Source organism: Ips typographus, unplaced genomic scaffold (genome assembly GCF_016097725.1).
Source record: "Ips typographus isolate SLU unplaced genomic scaffold, UJ_Ityp_2.0 IpsContig35_part1, whole genome shotgun sequence".
Taxonomy (NCBI): Eukaryota; Metazoa; Arthropoda; class Insecta; order Coleoptera; family Curculionidae; genus Ips; species Ips typographus.
In genome coordinates, this window is record NW_028098574.1 from 269,630 (window position 1) to 284,755 (window position 15,126).

General features: G+C 34.6%; 3 protein-coding genes across 7 annotated transcripts; 2 read left to right on the top strand and 1 right to left on the bottom strand.

The window, feature by feature from the left end:
- The first annotated feature begins 149 nt into the window (after nucleotides 1–149).
- On the top strand, nucleotides 150–5,089 carry Nup133 (nuclear pore complex protein Nup133). 2 transcript variants are annotated; one of them, XM_081995113.1, is made up of 14 exons: nucleotides 150–276; nucleotides 335–472; nucleotides 535–656; nucleotides 708–950; nucleotides 998–1,284; nucleotides 1,542–1,823; nucleotides 1,877–2,120; nucleotides 2,171–2,430; nucleotides 2,488–3,228; nucleotides 3,311–3,509; nucleotides 3,563–3,761; nucleotides 4,006–4,217; nucleotides 4,305–4,567; nucleotides 4,625–5,089. In XM_081995113.1, exons 2-14 carry the CDS (start codon nucleotides 381–383, stop codon nucleotides 4,877–4,879), a joined length of 3,399 nt encoding a protein of 1,132 aa, XP_081851239.1. In that variant the 5' UTR covers nucleotides 150–276; nucleotides 335–380; the 3' UTR covers nucleotides 4,880–5,089. The 2 variants fall into 2 exon arrangements, with proteins under 2 accessions (XP_081851239.1, XP_081851238.1); XM_081995112.1 differs by having other exon boundaries at nucleotides 205–472.
- A 520-nt stretch (nucleotides 5,090–5,609) lies between these two features.
- LOC145739763 (uncharacterized) lies at nucleotides 5,610–10,340 on the top strand. Of its 2 annotated transcripts, none has more exons than XM_081995120.1 (10): nucleotides 5,610–5,988; nucleotides 6,033–6,214; nucleotides 7,520–7,660; nucleotides 7,716–8,235; nucleotides 8,297–8,518; nucleotides 8,575–8,861; nucleotides 9,056–9,284; nucleotides 9,425–9,659; nucleotides 9,711–9,941; nucleotides 9,995–10,340. In XM_081995120.1, exons 2-10 carry the CDS (start codon nucleotides 6,081–6,083, stop codon nucleotides 10,063–10,065), a joined length of 2,070 nt encoding a protein of 689 aa, XP_081851246.1. In that variant the 5' UTR covers nucleotides 5,610–5,988; nucleotides 6,033–6,080; the 3' UTR covers nucleotides 10,066–10,340. The 2 variants fall into 2 exon arrangements, with proteins under 2 accessions (XP_081851246.1, XP_081851245.1); XM_081995119.1 differs by having other exon boundaries at nucleotides 5,612–5,969.
- Nucleotides 10,341–10,405: 65 nt separating this feature from the next.
- On the bottom strand, nucleotides 10,406–14,125 carry LOC145739765 (uncharacterized). 3 transcript variants are annotated; one of them, XM_081995122.1, is made up of 16 exons: nucleotides 13,633–13,859; nucleotides 13,467–13,579; nucleotides 13,258–13,414; nucleotides 13,105–13,194; nucleotides 12,976–13,030; nucleotides 12,785–12,863; nucleotides 12,375–12,651; nucleotides 12,147–12,317; nucleotides 12,021–12,083; nucleotides 11,774–11,966; nucleotides 11,548–11,716; nucleotides 11,369–11,484; nucleotides 11,164–11,248; nucleotides 11,048–11,109; nucleotides 10,863–10,992; nucleotides 10,406–10,810 (listed from the first exon to the last, which is right to left on the bottom strand). In XM_081995122.1, exons 3-16 carry the CDS (start codon nucleotides 13,336–13,338, stop codon nucleotides 10,648–10,650), a joined length of 1,734 nt encoding a protein of 577 aa, XP_081851248.1. In that variant the 5' UTR covers nucleotides 13,339–13,414; nucleotides 13,467–13,579; nucleotides 13,633–13,859; the 3' UTR covers nucleotides 10,406–10,647. The 3 variants fall into 3 exon arrangements, with proteins under 3 accessions (XP_081851248.1, XP_081851247.1, XP_081851249.1); XM_081995121.1 differs by lacking the exons at nucleotides 13,467–13,579; nucleotides 13,633–13,859 and adding an exon at nucleotides 13,967–14,116; XM_081995123.1 differs by lacking the exons at nucleotides 13,258–13,414; nucleotides 13,467–13,579; nucleotides 13,633–13,859 and adding an exon at nucleotides 13,967–14,125.
- Nucleotides 14,126–15,126: the final 1,001 nt, after the last annotated feature.

Below are 15,126 nucleotides of genomic sequence, written 5' to 3' on the forward strand. Positions count from 1 at the left end.
CTTTAACTACAAAAATAATAAATTGATACATAAATTGACATCAGCGTCATCTAAACGAGGCTGGCTGAATACTCAGGCACAAACCCAGTGCGGGTTAAAAGCCATAAAAAAAGAAGATAGTGGACCCGGTTTTGAGTTGAGGTTATGGTTATGCTTTTATTGCTTTTTTAACTGTTTTGTTTATCTATTGTCTTGTCTTGTCCTTGTGCTATGTATGTGCAGGCTTGTCAGTTACTACTCTGAACTGCCACACGGTTTTAATTTAACATTTTAAAGGTGCCAGTGCTCAAATTGAAATTAGTGAAATTTGCTTTTAAAATTTGTTTGGCTTTAGTTCATTACAAATATTATCCAGATAATCCAATAATCTGTTTATAAGGATGGATAAAAAAGTGGTTACATTGTTTAATAACCCTTTATCTCGAAGTAATACCCCAAGTAGAACTTCTTTAAATATTAGCCTAAACAAATCGTAAGTTTTGTTTTAGCAATTAATATTTAGATATTATTATATTTATTTTAATGTGCTTCCAGACGTCAAAGCATTAAATCCACTCCTTCAGTACATATAGTATTAAAATCTGCTAATAATCTGGTGGAGCGTTGTGGACTTCCCATACCTGTTCTTGTTGAGGAAGCTTTTTCCTTCACAGATAGTAGCTATACCTGAGCTAGAGAAAATTACATATTAAGAACTTATTTTGTAGGAAATGTAGCTATAACAGCCAGAGTATCAGAATGTGGTTATGCCTGGGTTGTATGTGGGCGTAAGTTATTTATATGGCAATTTCAAGTAATGAGTACCCAAGAATGTATGAAGCAACTGAAATTTCCCATTTGTTATGAATTGAGACTACCTCAAAGTGATCTAGCACATCGTGCTGAATTAGTAACTGTTGTTATAAATAAAAAATGCAGTCACCCTTCTTGTGTTGCTGTATCACCTGAAGGTAAGTTTCTCATAAATTTATACCCAAATTTAACCTAAACATCTAAGGTATGGTGCGCTATTGGCCTGATATAACTCAAGATCACTGTTCTGTGGACAAAAATGTAGAATTGAATGGAGAAGAATGCGACAGTCTTATTGATGCTGGTAGTCTTGGTTGTATCTTTGTAACTACTACCTGTACTGTTGTTTTAATACAGTATAAACGAGGTAGTTATGGTGATGAGCTAAACTGCCACACATTGAAAACACCCCGAAGTTGGATTGGTGGTGTCAGCAGACGTGTTTCCTCTATATTTTTTGGTCCCATATCTAGTGATCATGGTAATGAACCTGTAAGTGTAACCTCTTAATGTGTTTCTTAGTATCTTTGCATTAAAGTTTTTCCTTGTACAAATAACCAAATGATTTACAAATTTGTTGTTTTTTTTAATACATTAGAATTTAATTGATTATTCCAATAGGTAAAAATATCCAGTTTAAGAGAAAATTACATAATTTACCTAATGCTGTCCTAGTAAATTAACAAATAACTAAATCAATTATTTGGTTAACTAGTAGTACAGTTTGAACATGAAGTTTATTATTTTAGAAAACAGTAAGATTACTAGCAATTCCAGGAATCCAAAGCTCCTACAGTATTTATGTTCTTGCCGGAATGAATTTACAAAAATGGTCAATATCAGAGCAAAATGCGGAACATTTAAGTTGGTCAACTGATTTGTCTAGAGCTATAAAGGATTCTTTTAGAAGCCAAGTGCCCCACTGGGAAGTTTGTGATCCTGAAATTGACATGTGGATATTAGATATGCAGCCTGATAGGGAAGGCGTTTTAATGTTATGTGCTGCTGTAAATTTACGTACATCCCCACAGGTAAAAGTGTCCATAATATATATTGTTACTGATAACAAATAATACATTATCAGGTTTATTATGGAATGATTTCATTTGCGGTGAACTTTCCTAATCCACCTGTAGAGCCTAGAGATTTTTTGTTACTTAAAATGATGGGGTTGTACAGAGAAAACCATTCAGCTGAAGTACTAAATTACAAATTTATTCTTTGTGGGACTACTGCATATATTTATAGCACTAAATCTATAACTGTTGTCAATCCTATGGAAGATCCTGATAGGTTAGAATTTCTGCATCCTACAGATCACATTTTTGGTGAGGTCTATTCAAGTCATGTGCCAATAGAGCTGAAATATTGGTTTTAGGTGGTTGTTCTTGTCGCAATATTCCTGTATTTTTTTCTCGCAAGTACGGTTTGATTGTGGTAACTGGACACGGAGACGGAGATAGAAGTTTTGGTAGGGGAGGCTCGTCTAGTTTTGCCGACGTTACTTTGCTTGATCAGAATGTATCAATGAATAACTTATCTCTCTACCATATGGATCCTCGTGAGATATACAGCGCCCATCGGGACACCGATGCGCAACTGAAAGCCGCATTCATATTTCACGTTAAAAGCCAACTAGTAAGTTACAGAAATCTCTTAAGCTCCCTCAATAATTAATCTCTATTTTATTTTTAGCATGATTGTTATAATTTAGTAAACAAACTGTTTCCAATGGATGTGCCGACATTACCATCAATTGACGGTCCTTTAGACGTTACGGTGGTCAAAATAGCCAAAGATATTTTAGACGATATTCCAGCAGGCGATTCACGCTGGACACGAGCTGATGGTTCAAGTCAAGGGCTTGGAAGTTCTCATTCAATGCTTGTGAACCGACAATTGATAGACAAACAACTAGCTTACACTTTGTTTTTGAAATTTCTGAAAGAATCTGGTTTGTGGAATAAATTATGCGGCGTAACTGTGAGAAATAGCCACGCTGCAACAATAAACTTTCTTTCCGAACTGGGAGAGAAAATCGTAGCGGCATTGACTCTGAAAAACGCACCATTAAGCTGTATGCTCGAAAATGCGATTGAAAAGACGGTGAAAAATTACAGCACCAAAGTTGGGGGCGGACTTTCGAATCATGACGTGTTTTATCGAGAGATAACACGAATTCATGAAGCATTTTTGTGGCTCACAAAAAGTTGTGAAGAATGTGCCCATTCTGCCACAGATCCTATAATAATATCGAGGAATATTCATGATGCAAATCAAGTGATGCTCAGGGTTTTAAGTGAAGTGTTACATTACCGCAAACAGTCAGCTGATATTTTCTGTTTAAATGAGATTTCCGCTTCCATGGGTTTAGAATATTTTCCTTGGACTGCGGCTGGAGGGCCAGAAGGAATTATGGATGTTTTAATGTTACAGGTAATTGATTAACAATATTTAAGAGCCGTTGAACATCAACTTTGTAATTAGAATAATTGATACCAACTATAGTTTTATTTAGCATTCATTGACATTAAACTACGGATTAAAAGTCATAGAAGATACGAATTCACGTGAACTATTATTGGAGGAATTCGTTTTATTGACAGACATTATTTTGGATGGAAGAAAATCACATTTGGCAACTGTCAAGTCTCGACATGAAAAAGTCTTGTACAAGCAATATTGCACTGATAGACACAAACTTATTAGGCCGCTTAGTAAGTCGTTGTTATCACATGTAAAGGATTAATAGCTACTGTAAAGATTTTAGTTGATATTAATGCCCATACTGAGGCACTAATGTTAGCAGAAAAATATTTGGATTTCGAGATCCTTATGAGGATTTGTGAAGCTAATAACAATGAAGACCGTATAAACGAGTACATGAGACGGTTCAAGGATACTGATTTTTCCGAGTTTGTGTACAATTGGTATATGAGGGAAGGAAAGCAATCAAAGCTACTGATTCGGTTAGTGATCTTCTTAGGGTACGAGCATAGTGGAGCGACGGGCAAAAAAGAGCGGAGAGCCAAAAAACAAAAATTAACATACAATTTTCTCTTCTACGCTTTGCTCGCCACGGTGTGTCAGCCAATTTAATACTGTATGTTTGTTTTCGTCGCTTGCTCTGCAGCTCTGCTTTGCTCGTCGCTCCACTATGCTCCTACCCTTAGTATTGAGGTAACTTCACTTTATTGTATTTTCATATTATAGATATCGCCAAACTGACAATTCTTTACCGGAAGGCCGTGGCAGGTTGGGTCGATTTTTAGCAGCGTATCCAACTCTAAGCTGGATTCAGCATATTTGTGATAAAGATTTTACCAAATCGGCCGACATTTTGCTACAATTAGGAGAAAACGAGTCTCAGTACGTAAGCAGACAGAAATCCATGTTCAGCCTCAGTAAACTTGCCAGACTTGCTAGTAAGTTTACTTCTATGTGAAGGCAGACGTTTTTTTTAACGCTGTGCCTAACAATACCATCTATGACATTCAACTTAAATATTTCAGCTAAAGATCCTATCAATACAAGTGAACATTTAGAAACAATAAACCAATATCTAAAGTTAATATCGTATCAAGAACAAATCCCTGATTACGTTGTCCAGCACCACGGTTTTAACGCAAAGAAGCCCAAAGTATTGCATCCTAGAGAAATTGTCAGTTTGTATATCAGCACAGAGTATGTTGACGCTAAGGAACTAGAATTTAGAAAGGCATTGGATGTGGCTAATTTTGTTGATAGCATTGAGAAAGTCGAACTAATTTTACAGGTATTTCAATTGTTATATAGTTTCAGGTAATGCATTTCTAAGTGAAATACTTTCCAGGTTTGGCGAGCAGCTTTATTAAGAGATACATGGCAATTTGCTAGTTTAGATGCACCTCTAGACTGTTTACAGAACACTATGTTTTTCAGACTGATAGATCTTTCAATTAATCTTGGCTATGATGCTAGTACTCTGCTACCACCTATCGATATGCTGTTAGATGATTCTTCTCTAGACGGTCTTCGACAAAACCCGACCTTCGAGCCTTTGCTCAAAACTGGTTATGAACAATTTCATCGCCTGCAAATGCTATAAACCAGCTGTCAAGTTAGATATAAAAAGTTTCTTGATAAATTAATGTTTGTGTTCAACCATTTGTAGGTTTTTAGCTTAAATTCCTTAAATACTAGATATTTGATTAAAATGTTTTCTTTTTACTTTAGCATTAGGCATAATGCCAAACTTTAAGAAAATACTTTGTGAATTGGTTAGGCATTTTTTGCAATAAAATAAATCCCCAAGGGATTGGAGCACTGTTTACTTTCAGCTATAACACAAATATCGCCGGTGCACTCTCCTTGAAGTCATTTGACAGTCGGTCACGTGACACCAGTTCGGTTTTTAAGTATTTATTATGGCACATTGTCAAATTACGAACGTGGAGCTGAACCAAGGACGGTAAACAGTAAAGGATTGCTTAATCCCGTAAGGGCAATGTTGCCCGTATCGGCTCGGGCCGGTGACGATTTTTACGTCACCATCAAGTCGGAGATCGCGCGATTTTTAACCGATTGCAGTCGATCATATTTAGCGTATTGCGCGTCCGAGACTTTACTGTGACGTCAGGATCCATTCGCCGCCGGGAAACAAAATTGAGAGAAACCGATTGAGCAATCCTTTTCTGTTTACCGTCCTTGGAGCTGAACGAGGGCCCGGCCCAGTACTACCCTATATAAGTACTACAATCTGTCTGTGAAATGCAGTCGAATCTCTCATCAGTGTCAGCCCATGCCATAAATTAATGAATTAATTTCTTCCGGCGATGTTGCCAAAACCGTACAGCACGTTTTAAAGACACCGGTTAAAAATCGGTAAAGTTGTAAAGTGGCAACAGTGCGGCGAAACGCGCCCGCGCGACGTACATCGTACATGCTTTATTTCTCACTCTTTCATTATTCATTCATAAATAAATACCATATAAAATAAATACGTATTGATACGATTTGTTTTTTGTTGGGCACGTGGAAGATCGATCTCCCGACCCGACTTTGTGGCCATATTTTAACTCCTTTTACGCCGCGCGCCCGCGAAGCTCCATGTGCCTGTTACCAGTACCAGTTACCACTAAACAATAATAAACTGATTGAGGAGTGAAGGATCAACAAGAAAGAGATTCGAACTGAGAGTGAGGAACAAAAAAAAAGGTACTGCTTGCGTAATGTTTATTGTTTACCTGAAATGATTTTAGTATTCTATGTGTGGTTATGGAATGGGGCAACATTATCGTTAAAAGGCTATGACCAACCTAGCCATAGAGGAAGTTTTGTATAGGTTATCTATTAAGTTTAATAGAATTATTTTAGATAAAGACTTTGTTCAAAGTGTTAATGATGATCTGCAAGCCGTAATTGACGACCAAAACAAATGTTGGTAAGTTAGCCTGGTTAATCAAACAAAATTTAACTTTAGTTTTAGCAATAAAGCCTATGGTTTTAAATTGTGATGTTCATAAACAAAATTTAACTTGAAAGTAAATTTAGCTCTAACTACTGACCTTGGTTTTACATAAAGTTAAATCTCCAATGTTATAACATTGTGTGTTAAAATTAAATTTGTGCTTTATTTAGAAAATTTCTAAGCATAAATTAAATTAACATTGTTTTATTATTGATTTTAGTACAGTAATGATGCAGCAAATCATGAAAAAAAAAAAAAATTCAAGTCAATTACTTTTCAGAAAACTGTATGGTTAAATTAGGAGTTTTAAAAACATTCTTTTTTCCTAAAGTTATATACTAAATTTAGTGCTAATGCTCAAGTTGCAGCTGTAATTAATAATACTAATGTGTGTCATGATAATTATGTTAAAATTATTATAATAGGCCTATTTTGGCGAAAGTATTAACCTGACTTTTAAGCTGTAGTAATATAGGCCATCTTGTTTTATCAGAATGAGTTAAAATGAAACAGGGGGGATGTGGGGTGTATTTACAAAATGACATTGTAAACACTCTAGTACTGAAGCAAATGTTTCCATGGTAACATAGGTATGATGATGACAAAGTAGGTATTTATATGAAAATGCCAACTTTAAATACTTTTTACCTATAAAAATAAATAGGTATACAACTATAGCTTATCAGTTAAACTATTAATAATTATTCCAATTATGGTACAGATCTAAGTAGATCAAGAACAAACTATAGTCACAGCAAACAAGTATTTGTATTACATTTAATATTCATCATGTAATTTTAAATTTTCTTTTAACACATATTATTTAGGTACATATATTCTAGAACACTTATAGTCAGTCATCCAAGTTCATAAAAATGATAAGTATTAAGTAACATGCATTATTGTACATTTATCTTGCATGAAGGAAACAGGAATTCCAATTTGAAGTGAAGGTGAAAGTTACAGCATAACCGCATAACGGTGTTGGGTTATGTAAAACAAAACAACCTGTGTTGCCGGTGCTGCTGATGAAGAATGTCCTTGACAATTTCTTTAAACTCTTTTAAACAATAGAGCTTGAAGTTCATTATCATCTAGTGGGCTTTTAAAGTGACCCAATCAAGACATCCCCTTATTATAGCCACATATATTTTCAGTTTTAATTTGTTGTCAACTTTTGAATGTACCAAATATATTATATAGGCAAAGTAAAAGTGATTTAGCATAAAATGGCAACATTGCAGTACAAGATTTTACTTTCATCATTATTACTTTCAGTGTGTTAGTCTTTCCGGTGCTCAGTCCAAATTACTTAAAATTAGTGAAGTACCAAGCCAAATTGTGTGATCTTGCAGTTATATCATTGAGAAGCCGCCGCACGAATAAGTCTGTTGGAGTATGTCTTAAAAAATACTATATGTAAGTATTATCTGTTTCTTGCATTTGAAAAAATTACAGCACAGCTGAATTTTAGACCTCATCAACCTGAAGAAGTTAGCAAAACACCACATTTCCCTATTAATACTGATCAGGTGATGGCTGAAAATGTTGTTAGTACTACTAGAAAAAAACGGCCGCCTATTCAACTGTATGTACCTCCCGCCCAAAGAAAATTGGGAAACCTATCTGCTCAAAAAAGAAAATCGACAAAAAGCAAAAGTTACAGAGGGTCCACTACAACTGAATTTATTCAATTAGTATCCAGGCAGAAGTTATCTGACGTTGAAAGTACTCCTCTTGTTTATTGTACAGAAGACTTAGATTACCTGAACAACAATCAAGTAGCGAAATTTTCAAGTTATCAGTGCAATTGTGCCAAGTTACTTCTGTTTAAAGATATTTTTCCATACGCCAAACTGCTGATATTCAGTATAAATAGGATAAAACACTCATTTCACTGGGTTAAAATGTTGCTTGCCGACAATAAAATAATAATAGAAGATTCAGCCTTTCAATTAATGGCAATGTACAGTATATTGAAAAATGTGAACAAGGTAAGATATACATTTTTTGGAATGCTTGCATGCAGTAGAGAAAATGTTCTAATTATTACAGACTACTTCTGGCTGTAAGAGATTTGGGTTGTTGACTTGTCATTCATTGGACTTTAGGGATCCCTCTGAACAAATAATGAATGAATTTCAAGATAAATTTGGTTTAGTAGAACATGAACTAGTGATTTGTACAGGTTCTCAGGATGGTGATTATTACTCTCCTTTCATAACTGATTTCAACCATTTTAATGATCAACTGGGGACAGACAATTGTTTACATTGCGTAAGTTTTTGTTTTGAACTCTCACTAATAGGTGGTTTACATGCTTATTTTTACAGCTGGCAAACGAAAAAGACGGGTCATATAATATGGAAAAATATATTGAACACTTGGATTTATTAGTTCCAAAAACCTTGGAGGACCTTGAGGCTGATTTAGTTGAGAGTTTTATTGATTCTGAAGCACATAGAATTCCTAAGCTTAATTGTGATAATGCTTTTATTGATGTATGTGCCAAATCTCATTTAATAGTAGAAGAATCGAAACTTTCAGAAGTCAAGTCTTTATGCCAGCAAATGGAGCAAGTTATTGTGCTTGATGGGAGAATAGAAGCTCCTAAAACTGAGTATGATTTAATGTCAGCTTTGCAGTCTCAGAGTATTATGTACAGTAAATGCAGGGTGTACCTTACTGAACTTGTTGAAGTATTGAACAAAAAAATACTTGTAACGATATTTCTCAATTTGCAGTACTTATTTCTGAGATGCTATGTTTAACTACCATATTTACTTTTCATATTGCTCTAATAATTTATTACAGGCTAAAAAACGCACCAGGAGTTGAACCAAAAATGAAACAAAATGAACATGAACAAGAAAAGGAAATAATGCGAAAAGCTAAGCAAAATATTAACAGGAAAACCAGACCGATTATTAAATATGTAGATGATGACAATGACACTTTAAAAATCGATCGTGGGGACAACCTTAATAATTGGGAGGATTTATTTAATGATGAAGGCGAATTGCAGGAAGATATTTTCAGTGAGGTAAAGTTTAATATGCGTGAATTCTGTGTTTTGTCACTGTAGAAGTATAGCAAATATTTATAACTTTTTGATTTAAAAATTTGTTATATAACTTGCTTTATATTTCGCCTGATTGATAACAATGTGTTTTTATTGTTCAGATCGCAGAAAAAGTAGGCAAAAATGTGACTATCATAAAAGCCGCAGAAGATTATTCAGCATACGCCACAAAACAATTAGAAGAATTGGAACACATGGTGGAATTGTATGATTTCCCATCAACATTAGAAACGCACGACATAATATCGGCATTTAAAGAAATCAACAGCGACGCCATGTATGTGCAATGGGTGGATGATACCCATGCCTTGCTAGTATTGGGTTCATTTGCACAAGGTTTGTTCAGTTCTCACGAAATATTCAAATGTGATTTTGAACGATTTGCAGCCCAAAAAGCAATAGAACTGTCTAACTCATTAATCAAAGTTCGTCCTATGGCGGCTGCTAGTAAATCCGCTTTAGAAAAAGCTAATCAATTCGATTTGAAGCCAGCCATGAAGAGACCCCAGACTAATTTACAAACCGCTCGACGATTGATCACTTCTCATTTAGGAGCGAAAAGCAGGATTAGCAAAGAACAAAGTGCAAAGGAACGTGAAGACTTGAGAATTGCCAAAGGTAGGTGGTTTGGAGTTTTCACTTCGTATGTCAGTAACGTAGGTATATTTCAGAACTGAAACGACAGGCGAAACAAAATGAGCGAGATGCCTGGGAAGGAAGTCTAAGATCATCGATTAACTAGAATCACTGTACTTAATAAAAAGATTGTTTAAACAACTCAGTTCGAAGAGTATTTGTTCTCAGTCGAAGTTTAACTTGGGGGGGGGGGGGACAATTTCTAGTTCATATAGATTGAAGAGAAATGAACACAGAAGTGATTACTCTCGTCATTAGAGTGCCTTAAAAATATTAAGTCTTCTACAGTTTTTATTTCAAATTATTAGATCAAGGATTTTAAAGTTGTATCCATTTTATTTATGTAAATTGCTTTGTAATATATTTAAATAGCATTATTTACATCGATTCTTTATATGTGTATATGTCACCTCCAATGTAGAGTTTAAATAAACGACATAAAAACGATCGTTTAATACATATATATTGCAGCACATGTGGTTTGAATCACCGGAATGTGAATAAAATTATTCACGGATTATGTAAGTATATGATAAACAAAACAAACGAAAATTGATTAAAAGCTAAACAAAGTAAATATTAACAAATAATACAAACTTTAAATAAAGGAATTTTCGTAAATACCTAGTATTCTATTGTCAGTCAATCCACCTACGCAAAACACTACTTAAACGCCAACACAATTTTTTTAAAACTTCCTATTAGAGCAACCCACTGATTTAGCGTTGCCAACTCGTTTCTCATTGTAATAATTGGTTGTCCTAGCTTGCGGAGCGTATTGAGGGTTTAAGTTTGATGGCATGTTGGAGTACGGATGTAACTGATGCTGATGAGGATTACCAGATACCCATCTAAAAACAATCCACTTTAATTCTATGGTATTTAACTATTACTTAGACAGACCTATCGTTTTGAACTGGGGTTGGCCTCCAATCGCTTTTATCAAAAGTGGCTGGCCAATTAGGTATAACAGAAGTCTGAAATGGCTTAGAAGAACCAAACAACCTGCTCTTCGTCTTGTTATAATGCAGATCTACAACGTAAAATAAATACAAAGTCTGTACAACGGCTTTGAACAAAATCCCTACCAGTATTGCGATTGAACTCCTTATACATATTATGAACATTCCGTTCTTTGGCATTACCGGAACTGAAAACAAAACATTTCAAGTTACTAAGTATGACTTGAAAAAAATATTGTTACTTTTGTTTAGGCATATGAGGTAAAGTTCTATCCTGACAGTCATTGGGCTTGCGGTCGTATTTACTTGAGCTAGGTCGTGATAGGCCTAGATGTAAAATGTGATATTTTGATTAGAAAACAAAATACATTTGGTAATTTTTAGCAGTCAAACTGCAACACTTCTACTTACACATTATAAATGTAATGTTTATAAAATAAATCTTACCATCATAATTTTGGCTTTTTTCGTCATAACAATTTTCGCCATCATACGGCCTAATTTTGCCACAATTGTTTTTTGACGATCCATACAAGCTCCAAGTGCTCGCAGAATGATTTTTTCTATGAAATAAAATTATGTTATTTCATTAAATAATAGGTTTTCATCTAGCTAAGCAGTCAAACCTTGGAGGCGCAGCAGCCTCAAAGTGTCTGTTACCTGTCGCAAATCTTTTGCGACCGTTAACCCAGTGTGGTGCAGGTCGTTTTATCCTCCCTTCCTCTAAATGACTCAAAGTTTTCTCCAATTCAATTTTTTCCTGCGCAATTTTATAGCGTTCTTCTTCCAGTTTTACTAAAAGAAAAAAAATAAAACTCTATTATAAAAATTTCAGCATTCCATAATATTTACTAAGTTCTTCTCTCTCTCGGACAATTTTCTCCTTTTCTATTCGCAGCTTTTCCTTTTCCCTTTTGAGTCTCATGGCTTCCTCGCGTTGACGTCTGTCAATATCTTTCTGTCTAGCTATTTCTTCCTGTCTACGCCGAGATGCCTCTCTTAGTGCTCGTTCTTGTTCCCGCATTTTTTGACGTTCGCGCTCCTCCTATTGCAGTGTAACTTCACTAAGTTCACAATTTATTTAATTTTCTAAACTTACTTTAATATGCGCAAAAGTAAGGATACCGCTTTTACGACACGGAGATCTACTTTGACGATGTTTCTGTAAATCACAAAAATTAGAAAAATTTAGAGAAAAACGAATCGTCGACGACCTATTGCTTACAAAGCGTTCATTGCTGTAGTAACTACTTTCCCGAGGTCTACTTTTTCCCATAGAACTACTTCTCTCAATAGAAAGATTTTGTCGGAGTCCTCTTTCAGTGACAGTTTCCTTTCCTTGAATTTTACTTGCATCTTTACTTCTAGTTCTGGTTTTTATGTTATCATTCAATTTCTTACAACAACAAAGTTAATTCCAACTTGATCACAGGTCAATGTCTCAAAACCTTACCTTTCCAAGTTTAATAATTTGACCATTTAATTCAGTATTGTTCAGCTTGGCAATTACATTATCAACATCTTCATTTGATGCCATAGTGACATATCCGTAGCAAGAAGATCCTGGGTATCTGGCGCTCACCACTACTTTAGCACCGATTACATTGCCGTGAGCGGAAAGCGCGTCTTGCAACTCACTAGCGCTAGTGTTATGAGAAACGTTTGACACCCAGACCACTTTAGGACAGGTCTCATTAGCTGTTTTTTTTTTAGTCCTGGTTGCAATCTTTCTGTAGGTGAGAAATTTATAAATTACTTTTTGTTAGTGTCTTTTTATGTTATTGGATCATAATAAAACTATTGTACATTTTCCAAATAATTTACTTCTTATATGTGGCAATACAAGAAGTTTGTAAAACCCACCTATTGCTGGGTGTGTCTTGTACTTTTTTAACCCATGTTCTTTTTCGTCTGTTATCCAGGTTTCTTGGTTTATTTTTACCTACAGACAAAAAAGTTTCAAATTATGATAACTTATAGCAGCTCATTATTTTTAGGTGTTAATAAAAGTAATGTATTTTGCAAATAAAATTAGAGTGAAAATTAATACTTACTATTACCAGCATCTACTATGTTATCATCTGAGGACACAGACACAGGGGTAGAAGTCTGCACAGGACAAATAATCAAACAGTATTTGATCAAAGTATATATACATAAATAAAAATATTTTTATATAATACCTCCCTATCATGTAATGTTTCATCATCAGAACTTAGATGTAGTTGGTCTTCATCTTCTTCTACCACAACCAAATCAATGCATTCTTCTTCCTAGTAAGAAAGTTAAATACCCCGTATTTACAAAACCTTAACAACTCTGTTTGAGAGTCTTACAGCTAAATCTTCAATGCTGGATTTACTAACAGTATTTTTTTGCATTAATTTGACTTTCTCAGGTTCCTTTTCTTTAGACATATATTTCAAATTCCTGTTGGTGATCGGTTTAGATGGTACTGTTTGAATTTGGCTCAGAAACTTCTTCAGTTACCTACTGTCATAAAATTTTCATTAGATAGTTCTGTAAATACTTCCTCAGAAACTACATTTGAATCTTCTTTTGACAAAGTATTAGGTTGTTGTTTTGAAGAACTTTTACTCTCTGCTTGATTCCTATCAAGAAGGTCTAAATAGTGGCTCTCATCAGATGATTTTCTCCCTATCAACAATTCTTTTGAAATTTTTGGCTGCATATTTACTATAACTACTTACTATTGCTTTTTTTAGAATTTGCCACATCAAAAGAATAGTCATCTGGATCAACACCATTATCTTTTAATGATTAAAATAATGTCATAATTTTATACCTCAGATGAGACTTTTTGAAATAGCTTTTTGACTAGCTAGCAAGTAGAAAATTATTCTTATTAATGCCAATATTCACTGCTTTTTAATATGGTACCAAATATTTATTTCATACTGAAGTACATAAAGATTTCACAGGTTAGTTTAATATAAACCTCCTTTCACTTAAAACAGACCAAGCAAAGTCAAAGGAATCCAAAAAATTAACTATACAAAATCCAGAAACTATTAAAATTCTTACTTTTCTGAGTCTCTGGATAAGTGCCATTTTTACGGCATTTTTATCCAACCCCCGTCTTTCCAGCTCTAGTTTTAAATCAACTACACGTAAATCTAAGTTTCTTGCTCCGGCATTTTTTATAAAAACTTAAAATAAAAAACTAAAAATTGAAGACAGATTGACACTATTGACAGTTTTGACAGCTTCGAGTAAAAAGAACAAGTATCAGGAGGTAACAATATACCCCATTTGTGCATTAAGCGACCAAGACGGAAGTCGCCATCTTTGTCCCCACATTCGCCTACTGTGCAATTGAATTTGAAACTTTCAAGTTAGTCGTCAAACAGTTTTGTTTATATTTGGTGATATGTGAAGTTAGCTAAAAACCGCACAGATTTGTTTTTTTGTTGGTTTTGCTTTTCGGTCCGTTAAAAGTTAATTTTTGCAAACTTAAATTAGTTGACTTATTATTATATAGACGAGTGGATTTGTTAATAGTGGGCAACAGCAGTTTGATTATCATCAGTGATTTTCTGACAGTTTACGGCCGCCATGCTGAACGATTTTTGTCCCCCTCTTTGATTGCTATTGCTCCTTCCTGCTATATTTTTTTATTCATTGGTTGCCACGTTGTGAGTTTTGCGGCGTATTTAATGATTAATTGGGTTTAACATTAATCGCCAAATTATAATAAACAAGCAGAGAACAAGGTTTGACAACAATAATAAACAAATATTGCCACTTATACGAGTCGGCCACTACGGTTAGCACTAGGTCAGCCATGCATTTTTTTCTACTACATATTACCAGATTGTACTATTGTACTACTCGCACTACAGTTATTTTATAGGTACTGCGTTTGGCAACGTCGTGCGACTAAATTTTCCGACAGCTGATTTCTGTATAAAAATGTTTACTATATAGGTACGGTACTTCTTTAAATTCGCTAAATCATAGCAAATTTGAACGTTTTTAAATAATTTTTGTAAAGAAACTTGCGGATTTTCCGCAAATCTTATTTTTGTTCTATACTATGTAAGCCCCAAACTATCTATTAAAAAAATGTTGAAATGGCAGTTGGCCACACTATATAAAGTAAGGTTAACCAGAAAGAACCGGGTTCTTTCGAAAAAACCGTCGTGTTTAAACCCAACCGGGTGCCAAAGGTTTTTATGTTTTAT

Excerpts from the sequence above, each read along its gene's own strand:
- Nup133 (XM_081995113.1), top strand. The coding sequence starts at position 381 with ATGGATAAAAAAGTGGTTACATTGTTTAATAACCCTTTATCTCGAAGT. Across the intron at positions 473-534 it reads AATATTAGCCTAAACAAATC|ACGTCAAAGCATTAAATCCA; the intron begins GTAAGTTTTGTT and ends ATGTGCTTCCAG. Across the intron at positions 657-707 it reads AGCTTTTTCCTTCACAGATA|GAAATGTAGCTATAACAGCC; the intron begins GTAGCTATACCT and ends CTTATTTTGTAG.
- LOC145739763 (XM_081995120.1), top strand. The coding sequence starts at position 6,081 with ATGACCAACCTAGCCATAGAGGAAGTTTTGTATAGGTTATCTATTAAG. Across the intron at positions 8,519-8,574 it reads CAGACAATTGTTTACATTGC|CTGGCAAACGAAAAAGACGG; the intron begins GTAAGTTTTTGT and ends TTATTTTTACAG. Across the intron at positions 9,660-9,710 it reads ATTGGGTTCATTTGCACAAG|CCCAAAAAGCAATAGAACTG; the intron begins GTTTGTTCAGTT and ends AACGATTTGCAG.
- LOC145739765 (XM_081995121.1), bottom strand. The coding sequence starts at position 13,338 with ATGTCTAAAGAAAAGGAACCTGAGAAAGTCAAATTAATGCAAAAAAAT. Across the intron at positions 12,318-12,374 it reads AAATTATTAAACTTGGAAAG|AAATTGAATGATAACATAAA; the intron begins GTAAGGTTTTGA and ends TGTTGTTGTAAG. Across the intron at positions 10,993-11,047 it reads GGAGTTCAATCGCAATACTG|ATCTGCATTATAACAAGACG; the intron begins GTAGGGATTTTG and ends TTTACGTTGTAG.